Source organism: Molossus molossus, unplaced genomic scaffold (genome assembly GCF_014108415.1).
Source record: "Molossus molossus isolate mMolMol1 unplaced genomic scaffold, mMolMol1.p scaffold_m16_p_8, whole genome shotgun sequence".
Lineage (NCBI taxonomy): Eukaryota > Metazoa > Chordata > Mammalia > Chiroptera > Molossidae > Molossus > Molossus molossus.
This window is the reverse complement of record NW_023425402.1, coordinates 7,525,151-7,546,764: the sequence shown is the minus strand read 5'-3', so window position 1 is coordinate 7,546,764 and position 21,614 is coordinate 7,525,151. Positions and strand designations below refer to the sequence as shown.

The window sequence follows — 21,614 nt, the reverse complement described above, 5'->3', positions numbered from 1 at the left end:
AATGTTGGGGGGGGGGTAAGGCATCGACGGGGACAGCTCACTAAGATCTGCAGTCCAGTTGGTGCCCTTGGGACTGGCTGTCCATTGTGAAAAGGAGCCTCTTAGCTTAGATCACAGCGGGGTTTAGGGAGAATGAGGGTGGAGCCTGAGCTCACTGCAGAAATAAAGGGAGGGAAGCACCCAGCACTGGTTCTTAGAGCTTTGTTTCAACAGAATTTAAAGGCACAAAAGCCAAGAGTGGGGAGAGGCAGGATTTCTGCCTCCCAGCTGTGGCCGTAGCACTGCCGGGGGGGAATGAAGAGTTGCCCACACAGCTCCACGTGCCAGGTGAAAACTGAGGCACCCGCACCCCGGGCTCCATGCGAGGGCAGATCTCTGCCTCTGCATGCGCTGCTCCTCTCTGGGAGCAGTGCCACCCAGCACCCCCAAGCAAGCCCTGCCCTGGGTGCCCCAGATGGCAGGCCCGGCTGCCTTGGGAGAGGAGCTGAGCCATGGCACAAGGACACCTTCATTTCACTAAGGTGGGAGTCGAAGCCACAACTGCTGTGACTGAACTGTCCCCATATATTTACAGATACTTGCTCCCAGCAGGAGCTCCCAGTGGGCACTGGGAGAGGAAACAGAACACACACTGTTGATGCCCAAGGAGGACGTTGGAAAATGACTTCCTGGAGGGAGGCCTGAGCTAAGTCCCGAAGAATATGGAGGATTTTTCTGAGGGAGAAGAGGGATGAAGGGCCTTCTGTGCAGAGGGGTCCTGGGACCTGTGGGCTGGCTGTGCTGGGCTGTGGGTGATGGCTGTCAGGAGAAAGCGGAGTCCTTCGGGTGAGTACATTCAGGAAGCCTGGTTTAAACAGTGTTGAACACTCACTGCAGGCCTTATTGAAGCCTTGAGCCAGTTCCCGTGCAGGGTGAGTCCTGGTGTGTTCCGGGACTCCAGGACTCCCTTCCACTGGCTACGGCATAGGTAATGGGAGGAGGAGATTGGTGAGCTCAGAGAGAAAGCAACGGGCTTTGAATACTAGAACCGAAGGCTGAGATTTTCCCTGGGGCCAGTGAGGAGTCTCAGAAGGCAATCAATTGAGGGATTTACACACAGGAGACCTGGGGCAGTTTAGTAACCAGCAAGGTCAGGGCTACCGCAGGACATAGCCAGCCCCTCCCACCAACTACTCCTCCCTTGTTGACAGCAGGGCCACTGTGGGAGACAAAACAAAATCCATGGACACAGGCAGCTGTGAGGAGCTCAAGAGACAGGCTAGGAGGGCAGGCTGGGCAATCCTGGGGTCCAAGTGTCCGTCAGGAGCCTGTGGCTCAGTGGTCACAGCTGCTGCAGTGCAGTCTTGAGCCCACCCCCTCCTGGCTGTGGGTCCCGGGCTGAGTCTCTCAGGGAGGGGCAGTGTGGCCTCATTCTTTTGTTGTTGTTGTTGTTGTTTTTGTTTTGTTAATAGACATTATTTGGGGCTTTAAAAAAATAGAAATTATATTTTAGAACAGTTTTAGGTTTAGGGAAAGATTGTGCCCAAAGTACAGAAGGTTCCGTATACTCCCCCCCCCCCCCCATCCCCACCATTTCCCTATTCTTAACACTTCACACGAGTGTGGTACATTTGCTACAACTGATGAACGAGCATCGGTACATTGCTATGAACTGAAGTCCGTAGTTTACATTATGGCTCCCTGTGCTGTACATTCTGTGGATCGGGATGAGTGCGTACTCTCAGGAATCCATCACAGTGTCATACAGGATGGTTTCACCGCCCTAAACATGCCCTGAGCCTCAGGGGTTTTTTTGGTGTTTGTTTTTTTTAATCCTCACCCGAGGATATTTTTCTATTTATCTTCAGATAGAGTGGGAGGGAGAGAAAGGGAGAGAGAGAAACATTGATGTGAGAGGGACACATTGTCTGGTTGCCTCCTGCACGACCCCAACCAGGGCCGGGGACAAATCGCAACCAAGGTAGGTACCCTTGACTGGAATCGAACCCATGACTCATTGGTCCATGGGCTGACACTCTACCACTGAGCCACCCAAGCCAGGGCTGAGCCTCAGCTTTAACATCTGTAAAATGTATGAAGCTCTCCAAACCCCTCAGTCTCCCACTGTAGGTTCCTAATTTAGGCCTCTTGACAAATTGATACCGAAATAAGCTAAACTTTCTCTAAATATGGCCTGATGTCAGAATCACTAGGCTTGGGTTGAGGGGAGAGGGTCCTCATTCGAACATTCTAGGGTCTCAGCCCCAGGCCTACTATATCAGAACCCCTGGGGAGGGGCTCAGGAAGGTGCGTTTTAACCAGGTCCCTGGTGCACAGGGAAGTTTGCGACCCACTGGGCCCAGGGCAAGAACTACAGGGCCAAGCTCCTGATGTGCATGGGAGTTTGTCCCGCCAGTTCTCCAAGCCTAAACAGAAGGGTCCTGGCCATTATCAGGTTAAAGCTTGGCAAAGACAGATCATTCCCAACCAGGGAGGCGCAGAGCAGCCTTCCGTAAAGCCTGGGACTAGCCCCTTTCTGCCTTCTGTAGCTCCCGGCCAACCGGCCTGCTGTTGTTTCATATCTTGATTGCTTATCACCCACCCAAAATAACCTGCATGCTGTGTCTCACCAGCTGCAGCTCCCTCTACAACCTTCTTAATTTAGCAGCCGAACACGTTTGGCTCCACGACAGAGCACCCGGCCCAGGAAAGAGCCCTCCCTTGTGGCCATTTTGAGTGGGTTGAATAGTGTTCCCCAAAAAGTCTCGTCTACCCAGAACCTCAGGAAGTAACCTTATTTAGAAATAGGGTCTTTGCAGGTGTAATGAGTAAGGACTGAGATGTGATCATACTGGATTAGGGGGGACCCTACATTTAATAGCTGGTGTTCTTAGAACAGGGCAAGACAGACAGACACACGCATGGGAGAAGGCCCTGTGAAGACAGAGGCAGGGAGTGGACTGAGTCAGCTACAAGCCAAGGACACCAAAGGTCCCAGGAGCCACCAGAAGCTGCGAAGAGGCAGGAAGGATTCTTCTCTAGACCCTTCAGAGAGAGCACGGCCTTATCAACACCTTGATGCCTGACCTCTGGCCTTCAGAATCACGAGAGCATACATTTCTGTTGTTTTAAGCCCTCCAGTTTGTGGTCATTTGCTATGGCAGCCCTATCAAACAAATACACCGTCACTGACGCAGACCCCTACGCCCGCTCAGCCCACCCCTCTTAGCCCCACTGCAGCCGAGAAGGAAAGGAGCCCACACACAAGTGATTCTCCGGACAGGCATTTAATGTGGCCGGAGATGATCAGAGCTATTTCCTCCCAACCAACATCTTTGAATTCTCCATCTACTAGGCCTGTTTCCTACATAAGGACAAAGGCCTTCTGTCCTCTGTTTGGAAGGCTATAATCCAAGAAGGGTTCAGTAGTGACAAATAATATTGGTCCTGGGGGCAGTGTCTGGCAGGGGCTGCCCCGTGGTGGTCCCTGGGCTCAGCCAGGGGTCGGCCGGATGAGTCACTGCAGCTTCATGCCACTCCGGCGTCGCGAGTCCTTCCGGGCAATGGGGCTGAAGTTCACGATCTCCTTGTAGATGTGCTCTGAGGAAGGCAGGGCGGCTCAGGTGGGCAGGGGGTGCAGAGGGCAAGAAAGAGCCCGCCCCCGTCCCCAGAGATACAGCGTGGAGTAGCAAGTCAGCCCCGGAGGAAGGAGTGCACCGGGAGACGTCGCCCAGAGAGGAGGCCGCAGTCTCCGGAGGGCGGAGGGGCTGGCTAGGCCAGGCAGGAGACCAAGGCGACAGAGGAGAGAGGCAGCAGGCAGAGGAGAGCCTGAGCCCCAGCTCTTACGCTTCCACTCATCCACTGTGAGCTTCTCATGTTCTAAGGAGTCATCAAACTTCTGGGCCTCTGTCTCCTCCTCGGGGTCCCGGAAAGGTTCGAAGAAGGGGTGGGCGAGGGCCTGCGAGGCCGTCAGGCGCTTGTCCACGTCCAGCTCCAGCATCTTCTCCAGCAGGTCCGCGGCTGCAGCAAGAGCACAAGCCTCGCAAGCAGGCCTGGGAGAGCCGGGCCCCCCGGGACAGAGCGGAGCCCGCCCTCACTCACCCTGGGGGCTGGCGCTCGGAAACAGCTGGGAGAAGTCCTTCTTGGGGCTCTGCGGCAGGGACTGGATATAGGACTTGGCCTGGAAGACAGAAAAGCATTGAGTAATTCCCAACAGTCAGCCCCTCGGGGCTCAGGCCTCGGGGTACAGGGCAGGGATTCCAGAAAAGCCCTGCAGGGCTGAAGGCTGCAGTCCGGGTCCAAAGTGGATGAAGACAAAAGCACCTGCCTCGGCAGAGGGAGGCACAAGTAAGCCCCCTCCCCAAAGGCCCGCAGCCCGCCCGCCCTGTCGGCCCAGGCCCATTGCCACTCACCGCTTTGTCGTTCATCTTCTGCACAAACTCTGCACCTGGCACCCCGGTCACTTTCAGGATCTGGGTCAGCTGGTCCAGGTCTTGGCAGCAGGTTAAGGCTCAGCCTCACTCTCTGCTGCTGGTGGGTCTGAAGCTGCCCTTCCTGCTGGCCCTCCCTCCTGCCCACCCCAGCCCTGTGGCGGCCACCCCCGCTCCAGACGCTAACCCCTCCCGCTTCCAGAGAGGGGGTCCTCCTTAGGGCTCGGGCCTCTGGAAGGCTTCCCCGGCCAGGCCAGGTTAAGGGTCCCTCCCACAATGCTCCTGGACAGGCTGCCTCTGGCTTGCATCCCACTCGGCCGCGTCATCGATTTCCGCGTCATCACTCCGAGTGTGGCGCGGCCGTCCCCACGGCACCCGCACGCACGCAGGCACCACGCACGCACGCAGTGTGCGCCAACTGTGGGGGTTTCCTCAGTGCGGTGGGGTGACAGTGGTTACTTTTCACCTCGTTGCTTTTCTGCACTTTAAAATTGTTCTACAGTGAGCATGGGTCACTTCCCCATTCAGAAAAAGAGAGACTTAAGTGAGAAAGAGTCTGTTGAAGGAATGAATCCCTGGACAGAGTCTGGCTGTCCCAGCAAAGGATACAGTCTTTCCCCCGGAACAGCGTTTTCCCCGTCAGCATCTCTGCCATGATGCAGCCCACAGACCAGATGTCCACTGCCAAGGGAGGGAGGGAGTGGCACCTGGACTGCTGACCACGACCCAGCAGGCAGCCAACCCAGAATACCCAAGGCGGCCATGGGGGAGCTGCCAGAGAGGACCCCAGCTCCAGCCTCAGCCCCAAGCCCTCCCCAGCAGCCGACCACTGACCGGTCTGGTTGTAGTGCATCCAGCTGAGGATCACCTCAGGGGCCCGGTACCAGCGGGTTACCACGTAGCCAGTCATCTCGGCATCTGCGTGCCGCGCCAGCCCGAAATCCAAGATCTATGACTCAGGGGACAGAGGGAAGGATCTCGCTGAGGAGAGGAGGTTCTTGGAGCAGCTTTGGGGGGTTTCTGTAGGAGAGGAGCCCACCCACCCCAGCTGACCCTCCCGGGCCCCTCACCTTCAGCTCACAGTCCTCGTTCACAGCGAGGTTGCCCGGCTTCAGGTCCTAGACGAGAGATCGAGCACCAGGATGAGGGGCAGAGATGGGGGCTTGTCCCAGCTCAGCCACCACCAGCATGTGACCTTGCCAAGCCCCTCCCCCTCGCTGGGCTCAGTCCCCTCGTGTGTAAAATGAGGGTTGGACTAGGTGTCCTGTCGGCGCACCAGCTCCGAAGCGCCTGGAACACCAGCTCAGGGCTTGCTTTCTTTGCAGCATTTCCCCCAGAGCTCCCCAGAACACAGCAACTCCTTTGAGCAGGCCTTCCGAGGCCAAGGCTGGATCTGAAAAATCCACACCCCATGTCCCCGAGGAGTGGTGGGACCACAGCGAAGGAAGCACTCACCCTGTGGATGACCCCAGCGGAGTGGATGTACTGTGTGGGGGAGAGAGAGAAGGGTGGGTCCCGTGCTCAGCTTCCACCAGAAGCCTCCTCCACCCTGTCACAGTGTGCTGTCCCAGCCAGAGGCCTGGCCTCCCCCGACCTCCAGGTCCCCACCCACCTTAAGACCCTTGAGCATCTGATACACCAGGTACTGGATCTTGTCCTCACTGAACTCCATGCCCATGATCTTCTGCAGGTCCGTCTGCATGAAAGGCATCACCAGGTAGCTGCAAGGCACGAGGGCTTCGTGTACAGTCCCAAGTCCCACCCAGCCCGGCCTGGGCTCAAAGGAAGGGCAAGGGGCTGGGGCAAAACAGGGGCTTTAGAGATGACCTCTGAGTGTGAGCAGAACCAGCCAGAACCCCACATGTGCCTCCTGGCTCCTGGCTCCCAGCCTGACCACAGTGGCTGCTGAGTTGGCAGAGCTCAGGGTGAGCATTTCAGCTGGAATGTGCTCAGGAAAACCAAGTGGAGCTGTGCGCCCTCCCTTCAGAGGTGCCCCCTACTTGCCCTCCTCTACACCCCACAGAGAGCCAGACCTGGGGTTAGAAACATCTCAATATTTCCTTCTGCTTCTCTCCAAATTTTCTCTCCCACAGTGTCATGCCTGGCTGAGATGACTCCAGGAACAACCAAAACTGTCTGCCCTTCCAAGAAGGAAACCATTTCCAGAGGGTGGAAGAAGGAAGAAGGAGGTGACTAAGCCACTGCACCCTTTTAAGGAACTACAAAACAGATCAAGGTCAGCAAAATGTAACTGTTACTCAAGGTAGTAACAGCAAAGTCCAGAACAGAAAACGATAAAGACTGAAAAGGGAACACTAAAGGGGGGCAGGGAGCCACAGGATGCGGTGGAGGCTATCTCCACAAGTCTGTGACTTTTTGAGGCCTTCTTCTGCCTGACCACACTCTCCCTCCTGCCGGACCCTGCTCCATGCACAGTCCCCTCCCCGCGTTTGTCTTTCACTTCAACGTGTACCCTGGTTCTTTCCTCTTGGCCCACAAACTCGCTGAAGTCTCACTGTGCTAGAAATACCCTCCGTTGACTTTGTTTCTTAAGTAACTGCCCTTCTCCCTCCTTTTCTCCCCGCCAAACTTCTAGAAAGAGTGGTCCACACCTCCTGACACAACTGCCTGAAATGCCAGGCCTCCAACAACCTGGTGTCTGCTCTCACTCCACCACCAAAACTGCTCTGATCAAGGTCACCAATAATGGCCCAACACCCCCCTGGCTCCCTCTCCTCCTATTTGACCTTTTGCAAAGTCTGACACTTCCTCAAGATTCTCTGCCGATCTGCCCTGCCCCTAATTAGGTGTGCTCAGCTCTTCACCTGCTCATCCTCTTGGACCTTCTCTTTAATGCTGATATCATCATCAACAGTATCGTGTCATGCTCTGCACTAGCCTGTTCCTGGGCTTTGGCTATCATCCATGGGTGGTCATTCCAATCCAAATCACATTCCTAGCCCAGACCTTCTTCTTATGAGCTCCAGATTTATTTGCAACTTTTGAATAAATACTTGAATGTTCAGAGGCTCGTCAAAAGTGAAGGGCCCAAATGGAGTCCAGTATCTTTCTCCCAAGATCTGCTCTTCCACCTTGTATTCCAAGCAGGAACATGGCACCCCCTGACCTACGCCACCTCTCCCTGCCACTGCATCCCAAGGGTCTCAGGTCTGCTCTCAGCATCCCATCACTTCTACTCTATTTAAATCAAGACCTGGGTCTTGAACACTACCCTCTGGGTTCCCACCTCCAAGCTCCTTTCTTGTTGCCACCAGAGTACATCCCCAAATCTGATCTGACCATATCACCTCCCTGCTCAAAACCTCCATGGACTTGAAGATGCCTGTGAAATCAAGTCCAGGCTCTTTGCTTGACCAAACCAGCCACACTAATCTTCTCAATATTGCCCAAACAGTCCAGCCACTTCCATGCACCATGGCCTCTACCCTCACAGTTCCTGCTCCCTTCGACCCAGGGCAAACTCATCCTTTAAGACTGAGTTCAAACACTGCCTCCTCTGTGAAACCCCCTGAAGCAGCTTGCAGTCCTCGGCTCTTTACCCAGCCTAGAGCACCGACCACACTACTATTAGCATTCATTTAGAAACTGCACCCAGACCCCCACTCTGCCAGAGGGGCTAGTCACATTAAATTCCAAATGCTAAGCCCAGCAACTGGCATACTAGGAAAAACTTCATTCAAAATATACCTCAACATAATGAAGGCCATATATGATAAACCCACAGCCAATATCATACTCAACAGTGAAAAGCTAAAAGTGCTTTCCTTAAGACCAGGAATAAGACAAGGATGTCCACTTTCACCACTTTTTTCTTTTTATCCTCACCCGAGGACATTTTTCCATTTTTTTTGTTCAGATAGAGCGGGAGGAAGAGAGAGGAAGAGAGAGAGAGAGAAACATCGATGTGAAGGGACACATCGAGTGGCTGCCACCCGCACGACCAACCAGGGCCGGGGACAAACTGCAACCGAGGTACGTGCCCTTAGCGGGAACCGAACCCGGGTCTCTCAGTACCGCAGGCCGACGCTCTAGCCGCTGAGCCACACTGGCCAGGGCCACTTTCACCACTTTTATTCAACATGGTGTTAGAAGTCCTAGCCACAGCAATCAGACAAGAAAAGGAAAGAAAAAGCATCCAAATTGGACAGGAAAAAAGTAAAACTGTCTTTATTTGCAGATGGCATGATATAATATAGAGAGAATCCTAAAGACTCCACCAAAGAACTATTAGAACTGATAAATGAATTCAGTAATGTAGCAAGATAAACGATTAATATCCAGAAATCAGTTGCATTTTTATATACAAATTATCAGAAATAGAAATTAAAAAAACAATCACACTTGCAACTGCATAAATAAATAAATAAATAAACACCTAGGAATAAATTTAACCAAGAAGGTAAAAGACCTGTACTCAAAAAATTATAAGGCAATGGAGAGAGAAACTGAAGAAGGTATAAATAAATGGAGGCATATTGTGCTCATGGATAGGAAGAATTAACATCGTTAACATGTCCATACTACCCAAAGCAATCTATAGATTCAATGCTATGGCATTTTCCACAGAACTGAAACAAGTAATCCTAAATTTTTTATTTACTCTTATCCAAGGACATTTTTCCATTTTGTTCAGATAGAGTAGGAGGGAGAGAGAGAGAGAGAAACATCGACAGGAAAGAGACACATTGAATGGCTGCCTCCTGCACAACCCCAATCAGAGCCGAGGACAAACTTAACCAAGGTAAGTGCCCTTAGCGGGAACCGAACCGAAGTCTCTCTGGACTGCGGGCCGACGCTCTAACTGCTGAGCCAAACCGGCCAGGGCAGTAATCTTTTTTTTTTTTTTTTTTTTTTTTTTTATCCTCACCCGAGGACACTTTCATTCTCTGTTCAGATAGAGCAGGAGGCAGAGAGAGAGAGAGAGAGAAACATCGATGTGAAAGGGACACATCGAGTGGCTGCCACCCGCACGACCAACCAGGGCCGGGGACAAACTGCAACCGAGGTACATGCCCTTAGCGGGAACCGAACCCGGGCCTCTCCGGACCGCAGGCCAATGCTCTAACCGCTGAGCCAAACCGGCCAGGGCGTGTAATCTTAAAGTTCATATGAAACCATAAAAGACCCTGACTAGCCACAGCAGTCTTGAGAAAGAAGAATAAAGTTGGAGATATCATCCTACCTCATATCAAACTATACTATAAGGTTACTATAATCAAAATAGCATGGTACTGGCATAAAAGCAGACAGATAGATCAACGGAACAGATTAGAAAGCCCAGAAATAAACCTATGCCTATACAGTCAATTAATCTATAGCAAAGGAGGCAAGATATACAATGGGGTAAAGATAGTCTAGTCAATAAATGATGTTGGAAAAACTAGACAGATACATACAAAAGAAAGAAAGAAACTGGATCACATTCTTACACCATATACAAGAGTAAACTCACAATGAATAAAAATTTAAATGTAATACCTGAAACCATAAAACTCTTAGAAGAAAACACAGGCAGTAAATTCTCTGATATTGCTTTTAGTAATATTTATATGTATCCTTGGGAAGGGAAACAAAAGAAAAAATAAACAAATAGGACTACATCAAACTAAAAAGTTTTTGCACAGCAAAGGAAATCATCAACAAAACCAAAAGACAACCTACTGAATTGGAAAAGATATTCATTAATAATATAGGCGATAAGGGATTAATATCCAAAATATACAAAGAACTCATACAACTTTACACCATAAAAACAAACAATCCAATTTAATAATGGGCAGAGAACCTGAATAGATTTTCTGCAAAGACATACAGATGGTCAATAGACATATGAAAAGATGCTCAACACCATTAATCATCAGAGAAATGCAAATTAAAACCACAATGAAATATTACCTCACACCTGTCAGAATGGATCATCAATAAATCAATAAACAAGTACTGGAGGGGATGTGGGGAAAAAGGAATTCTCATGAATTGTTGGGGGTGTGTGTTGCAAATTAGTGCAGCCACTATGGAAAACAGTGTGGAGATGCCTCAGAAAATTAGAACTATCTCATGACCCAGCAATTTCACTTCAGGGTTTTTATCCAAAGGAAGCCAAAACACTAATTCAAAAAGACATATGCACCCCTATGTTCACTGCAGCAGGTTTCTAAATATTAGACCAACTACTACACTTGCCAAACCATGCATTCAGCAAAGAAATTTTTTGGTTCTGTATAACTCTGTCAAACAGCCCATTAGCCAGAGTCAGCCAAGGCTTCCTGATCCTTGCTTCATGCCAGGGCAGGAAGACCCCTACCCAGAAGAGAGCATCTGAAACCCACCCCCAATTTGCTCCCCAGTGTCGAGTAAGGACTGCAATACCCTGGAACCCAGTGCAGCCAGACTCACAAGTCATGGAAGCTGCGCAGGGAGGTGGCTGAGGTGAAGACATCCAGGAGCCCGATGACCTGGGGAGAAGGTTTCCAGTGAGTCTGGGCAGCCATTGAGCCCTCTTGACGCCTCCCCAGCGGCCATGCCATGCACAGGACCACCCAACCTTTCCTAATACACCATCTCCAGCAGGAGGCAGGTTCCCAGCCTTCTTGAAAGCAGTTAAGGGGCAGAGAGAGGCAGAAGAGGAATCCCCCTAATTGGGAGGGAGCACGGTGATGGAGACTCAGGCTGGAGAGAAGAGGAGGTGGACATTCCCTATGTTCACTGCCCCCAAGTCTGGTGTTCAGGGCAAACAGCACAAAACCACTCCCAACTCAAGCAGGGACCCACGAGTGGCGAAAGGAATCAAGGAAGGAACAGGGAAGAGGCCTTCCAGCCACATCGAGTCTTGCCTGCCAAAGGGCTGGTTCAGAGCCAGGGACAAGATCGCCCCTGGGGAGTCCATGGGGAGGTTGCTGAAGAGGAATGGGGCTTAAAATGTGCACAAAAATTGAAATCATTATTTTAAATGTTTGCCTTTCAATCTAGGTATCCTAGAGCAACGCCTGGTTGCCAGACCCAACGCTGGGTCAGTGGTTTTCTAGCTCTTTCTATCAGATAGGACAGTCTAATTGTTATGCACTGGGGCCTGGAGCCAGGCTGCCTAAATGCAAACCCCAGCTCCGGACACTGACCAACCATATAATCGGTGCCTCAGTTTCCCCATCTGTACATGGGAGTTAACAGTACTTATCTTGGATTAAACAAGTTGCTTTATGCAAAGCTCTTAGAACAGTGCCGGGCACATAAGTGCTCAATACCGTCTGTATCTATTAGTATTGTTGTTGTTATTATCAGGGTCACATATACAAACAACATTAACCTGGATTCTGGGCACCAGCTCTTAGATCTAGAACACGTTTCCTCATAACAGTGAGATAGTTTGTACCTCACAAAGGTCATTCTGATCCACTGCCAAACACACCCTTTACACCCCTCCTGAGCAGTAAGCAAGACAGCTACTGTTCCCCATCTGAACAACGAGATGAGCAACTAGAATCAAAGGAGCAGGAAGGAGGTCCCCTTCTCCGGCCCTGTCCTGAGCTCTGGGCACCCTCTGCACCCTCTTCCAGAAGCGGGGACAGCCCCGCCCTCGGCCTTCCCCCGCGGCCCAGGCCCCGCCTCCGGCCTTCCCCCGCGGCCCAGGCCCAGCCTACGTTCTCGTGCTGCATGTGCTTCAGCAGCAGCAGCTCTCGATAGGCCCGCTTGGCAAAAATCTCAGACTGGAAGGGCCGGCTCAGCTTCTTGATGGCCACCTTCTCCCCTGACCGCTTGTCGATGGCGGAGCTGTAGGGGCACAGGCAGGTCAGTAGGCAGCACTTTTCCTCCCTGGGCAGTGCCACTCCTGGGTGGTATCTCCCAGGCCATCCTCACTCCAGTCCCTCCTGGCCCGCAGGCTAGGCTGGGAGAAACTGATGCCCAGGGCCTGGAAAGTGAGGGAGTGGAAGAAGCAAAGGGGGCTGGGGGCGGGAGGAGGGAGCAGGCAAACACTGAGACAGGTCAGTGCCCCGGGGTCAGACACAGCACCAACGGGATCCAGGGCCAGGGAGTCTCACTCAATGCAACTGGGCAAGTCTCTTCTCCCTCTTTGGGTCTCAGTGTACCTATTTGTAACAATGGGGATTCGCCCGGAAGAACTCTGGAGTCCCTTGTAAGTTCAAGTCCTGGGGAGCCAGATCCAACCCTAATTCAACCCACTGAGACCCCACAAAGCCAGTGAGAAGAGGGGGATGGCGCCTGGAGTGGCTCCAGGCTAGCCTGTGCCACAGCCTGAGGCTTCTCGTCACACTCCGCCTCCCAGCTCCCCCGTTTCGGCCCAAGAAAACCCGCCTGGAGGGACTTCCAAGCCCGCGGGGCGCTGGGCCTTGGAGACCTCGGAGGAGGTGGTGGGCGCGCGGCCTGGGGAGCCCAGTAGGAGAGGGGACACCAAGGCGGGACGGAACAGAAGAGGTGCATTGGCCTGGCCCGCCCCGTCCTTCCCGAGGCTCCACCTGAGTCCTGGAGCCCGGGCGCCCGTCGTCTGTCCGCCCGGACGCCCGGGGCGCCCCCCGCGTCCCCCAGCGGGCGCGCAGGCCCAGGGGTCTCACCACACCGCGCCATAAGCCCCGCTGCCGACGTGCGTTGGGGACAAGTAGGTCTTGGGCAGCTCCCAGGCGATCTTGTTGACGTCCTGCTTGTAGAAGCCCTTTTTCCGGGTGAGGCTCATTCCGCGCACTCAGTCTCTGTGGCCCCAGCGCGCCGGCTGCGTTCGCGGCCCGCGGGGCTCCCAGCACCCGGCCCCGGGCCGCGGTCCTGGCCGCACCCACACCGCGCCTCCCGCTCCTCCCCCGCGCGGGGGCGGGGCCAGCCCGCGGGGCGTCCCACCTGCCGGCTGCCCAGGTGCGCCGCCCCGCCCCGCCGGGACCTGCCGCGACAGCCCGGGTCCCCGCCGGGACCGCGGCCGAGCCGAGCCGGAGCGCAGGTGCGCCGCCCTGCAGGAAGGGGAGCTTCCCGGCCGGGTGCTGGCGCGGCGGGGCGATACACCCGGGTCCCCGGAGGGCCGCGGGTGGAAAACACGGCCCCTCAGCTCTCTGCAGCCGTGGACTTTGCAGGAACATGTCCCGGGGATACTGAAGACAGTTTTGGAAAAACAAAACAAACCCCCACAATCTTTTGATTATGGAAAGTTTCAAACATATACAAAAATAGACAAAATAGCCCACAGCTTCTCACACTTGACTGTGAACACGAATCCCCTGGGAATTTTATTGCATTAAAATACAGCTTCTGATTCAGTCAGTCGGGGGTAGAGCCAAGATTCTGCATTTCCAACCAGCTCCCAGGCTCGGAGGGTCTCTGGCCCACGCTTCGATGGGGAGGGTCTAGTGAACCTCCATGACCCAATCCCTCAGCTTCAACAATTACATCAACTCTTTGTCACTTTTATTCCACTTTTATCCCTCCTCCCCCATTATTTTGAAGCAAAACGAGGTAACATATTTCATCCAAAAATATTTTTTATCTCTAAAATATAAAGATTATTTCAAAAACACACCACAAGATTATTTTTACACCTAAAATTAATAACAGTACTTCTGCAATAACCAACTATCCAGTCCAGATTGCAATTTTCCGTTTTGAACAGTTTTTGCTACTTCCTAATGGCCTAGAGAGCCATGACGGGCCCGGCCTCTGCTGCCTGTGTCTGGCGGCTTGTGCAACATGAAGAAAATTCTGCTCAAATGGAATCACAGAGGCCTCCCAGGAGCAAAGTAGTGGGCAGAGAAGGGCCACAAGAGGTTCGGCTGCCCAGGTTGATGGTCCAACCCCTCGCTGGCCTGGAAATTGGGCTGTGGAAGGAGTGGGGGCCACTTGGGCTGTGGAAGGAGTGGGGGCCACTTGCTTCACTTTGTCAAATAGAGAGAAGGTGGCCTGAACAAGGAAAGGAAGTTACCTGTGGCCTCCACCAAGCTGGGGTCCCCCCTAGGGTCTGCAGGCCTCAGACCTGGTGCCACAGCCCCTCCCTGCAAGCCCCCAGCTCAGAGGCAGTCCTGAAGACCCTTTGTGGGGGAGGGGCACGAGGCTCCCACAGAAATCCCCGACAAGCATTGTAGGCAGGGAATCAGCCTTATTCATACCTGGCACACGGTAGAATATCAACAACGTATGGAGAATGCATGGAAGAGTCAGCCCATTGGAAGTGAAAAATATTTATTTAATGAACACCACTGTTAGCCATTTGCCAGTCATTATTCTGAGTGTTTGACATACATGACTCCCTCCATCCTGGTGAGAGGCCTGAGTCAGTACTATCATTATTCTCATTTTAGAGATGAGGAACCTGAAGTACAGAGAGGTTAAGTAACTTGCTGAAGGTCATGTAGCTGGCAAAGGGCAGAGCTGGGTTGAAGAGGCTAGTACGTCCCAGCTTTAGAGTCCAGGCTCTGAGCCCCGAGGCTGTGCAGTGTCTGGGTTCAGAGGCATTACTCCTTGAAGGAAATGGCCTGTGTTTGAAATCATCTGCCTTGCCCACATCATGAGGACATGTCTGCTGCTCGAACCATGCGAGTCTCCCTCAGTAAGTCCTGTCTGGGGTATCTGACATATTCCCCACACTCCTCTCTGCCCTACCCCTGACTCTGGCCCTGAGACCCTGTGGGAGGAAAAGGAGAGGGGCCGGGTACCTGGGAGAACTATGGGAGTTTCAGACCTTTGGGGTGGAAGGAACCCTAATTCTGAAGTTGGAACAGAATTCTAGAGGCCAGAGTTCAGGACTGGGCACAGACAAGACAGAGCTGTCCAGGAGAGTTGGGTTTCCTTCTGAGTTAAGGATCCAGTTCTCCAGGGTAGGGGTGGGGCTTGAGCCTCTCTGTTGTGTCTTGAAAACCTGAGTGTGGCAGAGGTGAGCCCAGAAAGGTGAGGAATAGCAGGGAAGTGCTCCTTGCCCAAGTGGATGCAATCCTGCCAGGGCACAAGCCGACCACTCAGACTGTGGCTCTGGTCGGTCGCCTCTTGGGTAATGGTCAGGAAGTGACTCAGGCCTCAGGCTCTGCTGACACTGACCCCACCTCAGCCTCTGCTGGGTCTGTGTTTACTCAGCAGCCAGGCAGCCTTGGAGAGAAGGATCCAGTGAGGGAAGTCACGAATGGGCGAGGAAGAGGGTCACTGAGATGTCCTGGGTGTGGGCGCTCCCCTCCCGCAGTCCCCGGGCTCTTTCCTGTTTGAGCCCAGGCCCCTCTGCTCTGCCCCTCCCAGGCACCGGACCGATTTGTAGTGTGGTTTCTGCCCTATTAACAAAGAGGTAGGGGATTAGGAAACCGCCTTTGGAACGAGACCTGAATTTCCATCCCGGCTCTGTACTACCAGCTGTGTGACTCAAGCAAAGTTCCTCCCCCTCTCGGGGGTTCAGTGCCCCCCTTGTAAAATGGAATGATATTGAAGCTTGACAAGTATATTTAAAGAGTCTTGGCCCTGGCCAGTTTGGCTCAGCGGTTAGAGCGTCAGTCTGCGGTCCGGAGAGACCCGGGTTCGGTTCCCGCTAAGGGCACGTACTTTGGTTGCAGTTTGTCCCCGGCCTTGGTTAGTCGTGCGGGTGGCAGCCACTCGATGTGTCCCTTCACGTCGATGTTTCTCTCTCTCTCTCCCTTCCTCTCCCTCCCTCCCACTCTATCTGTACAAAAAAAATGGAAAAAATATCCTCGGGTGAGGATTAAAAAAAAAAAAAAAAGGAGTCTTGGGGATGTATCATTCCAGGTGCAATATGACAGCAATCCGGTGAGACACAGACTGTCCATGCCTCCAGCCAAAGGTCACCAGAAACACACCTGTGGGGTTTGTGACTCGTCATAGCAATGGAGACTGCACATGGGGCCCGTGGGCATCTGAGGCAGAGAAGGTGGGAAACGACTTGTCATGAGGTTTGGGCTGGTGTCAAGTGCCTAGGGGGGTTTGAGGAAGAAGGACTTGGTTCTGGATTTGATGCTGTTAGGAGGAGGAGGTGATTCTCTGATGGGTATTTCAATCAGCGTTACCTAGAAGGAGGGACAACTAGAATGAAGAGACAGCTGGAGCTGGTGAGGAGGCAGCCTTCACCAGATCAGGGATATTTGGTCATTTCTGTGGTTTAGACGACATTCATGTTTGTCTGTGTTCAGACATGCTTAAGAGTGGTCTTATTTCATCTTGGTCCATCGTGGTCACAGATGGCCTTGTCTGTGTTCCGCAAGAGCACACCCAGACGGAGCTGTGCCGGGCCAGCTCCGAGCCACACCAAAGCCTGGTGCGTACTTTGCCTGAAGTCACACATGACCAGGACAGTGGTGGACGTGGTCTTCACACCTGCTCCACAGGCTGCACATTTAGCCACTGAGATGGTCTGGCATCCTGCACTGTCTGGGGAATGGCTGTTCCAGTAGTGCTGTCCTAGTGAGGCCGTGAGCCTCCGGGGGAGGGACACTATTGGGGTCTGATGAATGGCTTCTTGGAACCTGAACCAAAAGCCCCATACGATCAGGAGGCTGGCTGCCCATGTCCGCATCCTGAGCACCCGGATCCATCTTGCCTCAACCACTACAGCCCTCTCGGTCCCAAACGGCAGGGCTGGCAACTCAAGTCCTCACCATGACTGGCCATGAGACCTGTACAAACAGAGAAATCATGCCATGCCCGGTCCCGTGGGAATGAAACCAAGGGAGCCCGAGCGCTGGCCCCAGCTCCGAGATTCCCATGCTCCTCCGCGCCTTTCACAGCCCAGGAAACAATCAAAATCTCAAGGCGATAAGGAAAGCCTTGCACTGGGGGCTGCTGGGGAACTTAAGCTGGCTAGCCTCTCTAAGCCTCCGTTCCCACACCTGTCGACAGGAGTGGGTAATTATGCCCACTCGGGGCCATCGTGAGGACTGAAAGACTTGGCATGAGACGTGTCTAATTCATGCCTGGCACATAGTAGGTGCTCTGGTGTGTGTCAGGGAAGGTCTGTCTGAGGAGGCGACTTTATTTATTTACTTATTTTCTTTATTGATTTTAGAGAGAGCGGAAGGGAGAGGGAGAGAGAGATAGAAACATCAATGAGGGAGAACATCGATTGGCCGCCTCCTGCATGCTCCCACTGGGGATTGGGTCCATGACCTGGGCATGTACCCTGACCGGGAATCGAACTGGTGACCTCTTGGTGCATGGGTCGACTCTCAACCACTGAGCCACACCGGCCGGGCTGAGGAGGTGACTTTTGAGCAACACCTGAATGGGCAAAGGAGTGAGCCCTGCGGACCTCCGGGGAGGAGCAGGTGTCTTTCTTCCAATCGTTTCCACTCTGTTCCCACATCCGACTCTGCCCTCCCGCCTCCTTCCTCCCTCGCCTCCCCCACCCTGGCCCCCAGCAGTCTCTAGTAAGCCCCTAAGGGGACCCAGCTCAGAACCCTGGGGGCAGCTCGCTGGCCTCTAGCTTACTGGGCCATCGTTCCGCAGTACGTCTTCCCTTCTAGGGCACTGGGGCTGGTCAGCCGACTCACGGCCTCTTCAGAACAACCATCCCAAGAACAAAACATCAGGCTCCTTCTCAGGTGCACCCCTCAACGGTAGGAGCTTTTCTCTCAGCCTCCCTGCCCTCAGCTCTAGCACCCCCTGGTGGAGGACAAGGGTAGGGACAGCTCTGCCGGCGGCCCCTCACAGCCTGCCTTGTTGGCCCTCAAAAGCTAGACTTTCCCCCTTCATGCAGTACATCGCTCTTGTCCTCACTCTCCCCCACCTGCCACCACACCCCATGACCCACGTCCCTTCACCCAGCCTGCAAGACGGGCCCTGGGTCCAATCCTGTGAAGATGTGGCCAGGGGTCGGTCTGGTGGGACACTCCAGTGAGGCCTCTGCTGCATTGATCTCTGCACTGTCCTGTGTAGTCTCCAGCCCAGTTGTAATCACTGCGCACTGTCCTCCGTGAGGCGCCCATCCCCAATGGGAAAATGGCTTGGTGAGGGCGAGGACAGCTTCTTGGCCACTTCTGAGCCCTGGCACTGCGCTGGCCCGAAGTCGGTGCTCTGGAAATACTAAGTGAGTGGACGAACCAAAGAATTTTGTCTCTTGTGGGAATAAGTGAGGGGATGTGGTTTGAAGACCCAAAGAGTGGGACTGAGGAGCAATAGTTGGGAATATGCCTGGAACTGGTTCCGCGGAACGGCTGGATGTGTGGTCTCTGGCTGCGCACAGCTGCCCTGGGAGGTTCGCTGCCCTGTTCTTCCCTTGCTCGGAGCCCAAGCCTAGGAGGCGCATGCTTGCGCCCTCCACCTCCCAGCGCCGGGCCGGGCCTGTGTGTGGTGGGAAAGACTTTTAATAAAGAACCAGGGGACACAACCCAAATTTGCAGACTTTTGTCACCAAGGATTTGTACCAGACTTCTTTCCAAAGCTGGCCCCTCCCTGCCTACGGCCCTCACCATTCCCACTGAGGTTCTAGATGAGCCAGACTCTCTACCCTTGGGAATTTCCCCTCCTTCCTGGTCTTTAAAGTTCTGCTCCAAACTCGAGGACACTCCCTAGAGTGAACTCCAGACCTGCTCACCCAGTACTCCTGTACATACCCCTGCCCCTGCCAGCAGCCCCTGCCACACACCCAGGTTTGTGATGAGCTCCTGTGAGCCAGTGGAGGGTAGCAGAGGACTGGGAGGCAGAGCTGGGCTTGACTTTCGTGCCAACACTTACAGCTGCGTGACCTTGGGCAGGTGAGTGCATGTCTCTGAGCTTCCTCGGCAGTAAAATGGGAGCGCATCACTCGCCTGAGGAGGTGTAATGAGACTGGATTGACAAGGTTGCAGGCACCGTGCATGGTGCTCCCTCCCATCTTTCATGACTGCTCATATGTCACCTCCTCCGAGAGTCCTCCCTGACTCCATCCCAAGCCATGCCCCGCCTGCCTTACCTGGTCTCATTTTCCTTCAAGTCTTTATACTGCTCTCAGTTCACTTGTTTATCATTTGTCTACCGTCTACTAGAATGTCAGGTCTATGAGGGTAGGGCTTTTATCTCCTATGTCCATTGCTGAAACCCAAACCAGCATCTGGTGATTGACTGAGTGGCAGGTACGTAGTAGGGGCTTTATAAACGGGAGCTATTGTTACTGCTGTGTATAGGTGGCCACACTCACCTTCGTGCCTGGAGCAGTCCCAGCTCCAGTGACCTGCCAAACAGCAGGAACAGGGTCACTGGGTTGGCCTGCTCCACCCCTTCTATGTCAACATTCAACACCAGGACACATGGATTGTCCTCAGGAGTCCACAACCCTTGTAAGGGTCAAGGAAAACCAGACAAGACTATTGGGACTACCTGCCATGCCAGAGGCTTGGGCTCTGATTCCGGCTCTGCCTTGAATTTGCTGTGTGACTGCCTCTCTGGGTACTTCAGTTTTCTATTTTACGTATTTAACAAATATTGATAGAGTGCTAATTACTTGCCCAAAATTGTCCTAAGAGCTTTATGTATATGTAACTCATTTAACCCTCTTAAGAACCCTAAGAGATGGGTTAATAATATCCCCTGTTTTGCATGTGGGAAACGTGAGGTACAGAGAGGTAAAGTGACTTGACCAAGGTCACACAGCTGGTCCATGGCAGAGCAGGACTCAAGCCCAGGCAGTCCGCCTGCAGAGTCCGTGCCGGTAGCCGCTGTGCTCAGCTGCCTGTGGAGGGCCAGCTGTTGCCTGTGAGGCATCTGAATGTACTCCTGATGGCGCCTCCATTATTTGGCCACACACTCATTTTCCTTAAGGTTCCATTTGGCCTCACTGAACAAGAATCTCCCTTCCTGCCCTTCTCCAAATCTAATTACTACATCTCCCCAACTTCCAGAAGGAAGCAGCAGTGGTGTGCTGGACTGGCCGTGGGGGCTGGGGAGTCCTAATACATAGGGTTGTCCGTTTCTGTGGTATAAAAACTCCCACCATGGCCAAGTTCAAGCTACCACCTGATGTCGCTGAACATGGAGTTGAGAAGAAAGTCAGCTCTCAAGAGCCACAAAGAAGGGACTCCGGCACACCTGTCAGCCAAGCAAAGGTGTAGCAACAGGGGTAAGGGATTACTCAGGTACAAGCTACCCGTTGGTCCTGGGGACTGTGCTCCTGCAACTTCACGACGGGTGGGGGGCTGGTCTCCACTCCCTCGCACTTTCTGAGCCGCCCTTCCTCGCCCGGGGCAGTCTGGCTTTGGTCCCCTGGAGAGGGTAGAGCAGCCGGACAGCTCAGCGGTGACAGGCGGCCCAGCTGTGATGACTGTTCCTGGTTAGAGCAGTCTTTCCTCCCGACACTCCCCACCGTCAGTTCCTGGTTGCCTCCAGGATAACTTTAAACTTAGCCAGATGGACAGGGCTTGCCCCCATCAGAGCCCTGCCTCTCTCGCGAACTGGATCCTCACAGTGTCTATGCACAAACCATCTCACGAACTTCCTTTACTCATCCTGTCACCACACCTATGCCTGAGCTGGGCCTGTCTGGAATGCCATTCCCCTGCTTTGCCAAGGATGGCAGGACCCTCAGGCCTCAAGACCTGACACTGCCAGGCCACTCCTGCTAAGTGCCCTCTCCCTCCCCTGTCTCCTGTAGGACTGAGGCACAGCAGGTGCTTAGACTTGAGCTGTGTTACCTTTCAAACAAAACTAAACTGTCATTTTCTTGAAGGCATGAGCCTCATTTTTCTGTCCTCTGTGCCTACTTAGCATGTATTGTAAAGCCTTAATCCACTCAACCTGATTTTGTGGAGCACTGGTCAAGACATGGAGGAAGCATGGACAAAAGTCACAGGCCTGCCCTGGCTGGTTTGGATCAGTAGTTGGAGCGTGGAGCGTCAGCCTGCGAACCAGAGTCCCGGGTTCGGTTCCTGCTAAGGGCACGTACCAAAAAAATAAAATAAAAAAATCACAGTCCTGACCTCCAGAGGCTGATACCTAGTGAGGGAGTGGAGCCAAAAGGGAACCGGCACACCGCCCCCTGCAGGTGGGAGTGCAAATGGCCACGGTTTCAGAACCCACAGTTAAGGAAACGGTGAAAATGAGCACCTCGTTTATCCTGGTAATTCCAGGGCTGCCATTTAGTCTACTTAACACAGACAAGGGCACACGCTTATCACCGTGTTAGGGTCAATAAAGAGACATTTCCAGCATCACGGGGAAAAGTAAAAGAACACGCGCCTGGATGGACCGTTCCAGAGGAGGAGGGGTGTCGTGTGCTGTTCCCACCCCTGCTTT

The 21,614-nt window shown here is 53.4% G+C and overlaps 1 protein-coding gene across 1 annotated transcript; it reads right to left on the bottom strand.

Annotated features, from left to right (window-relative positions):
• Window positions 1-3,257: 3,257 nt before the first annotated feature.
• On the bottom strand, window positions 3,258-13,197 carry MAPK13 (mitogen-activated protein kinase 13). The gene is made up of 12 exons (XM_036248179.1): window positions 12,998-13,197; window positions 12,068-12,197; window positions 10,827-10,885; window positions 6,022-6,130; window positions 5,865-5,894; window positions 5,480-5,527; window positions 5,244-5,358; window positions 5,019-5,090; window positions 4,392-4,471; window positions 4,081-4,159; window positions 3,826-3,999; window positions 3,258-3,579 (listed from the first exon to the last, which is right to left on the bottom strand). The coding sequence occupies exons 1-12, from the start codon at window positions 13,114-13,116 to the stop codon at window positions 3,497-3,499; spliced, it is 1,098 nt and encodes a 365-aa protein (XP_036104072.1). The 5' UTR covers window positions 13,117-13,197; the 3' UTR covers window positions 3,258-3,496.
• Window positions 13,198-21,614: the final 8,417 nt, after the last annotated feature.

Bases quoted from the DNA above. Each gene is read 5' to 3' on its own strand.
- MAPK13 (XM_036248179.1), bottom strand. From the start codon at position 13,116: ATGAGCCTCACCCGGAAAAAGGGCTTCTACAAGCAGGACGTCAACAAG. The intron at 6,131-10,826 runs GTGAGTCTGGCT...CGTGCCTTGCAG, and splicing joins CTGCGCAGCTTCCATGACTT to CTACCTGGTGATGCCTTTCA. The intron at 4,000-4,080 runs GTGAGTGAGGGC...CTCTTGCTGCAG, and splicing joins TCCGAGCGCCAGCCCCCAGG to CCGCGGACCTGCTGGAGAAG.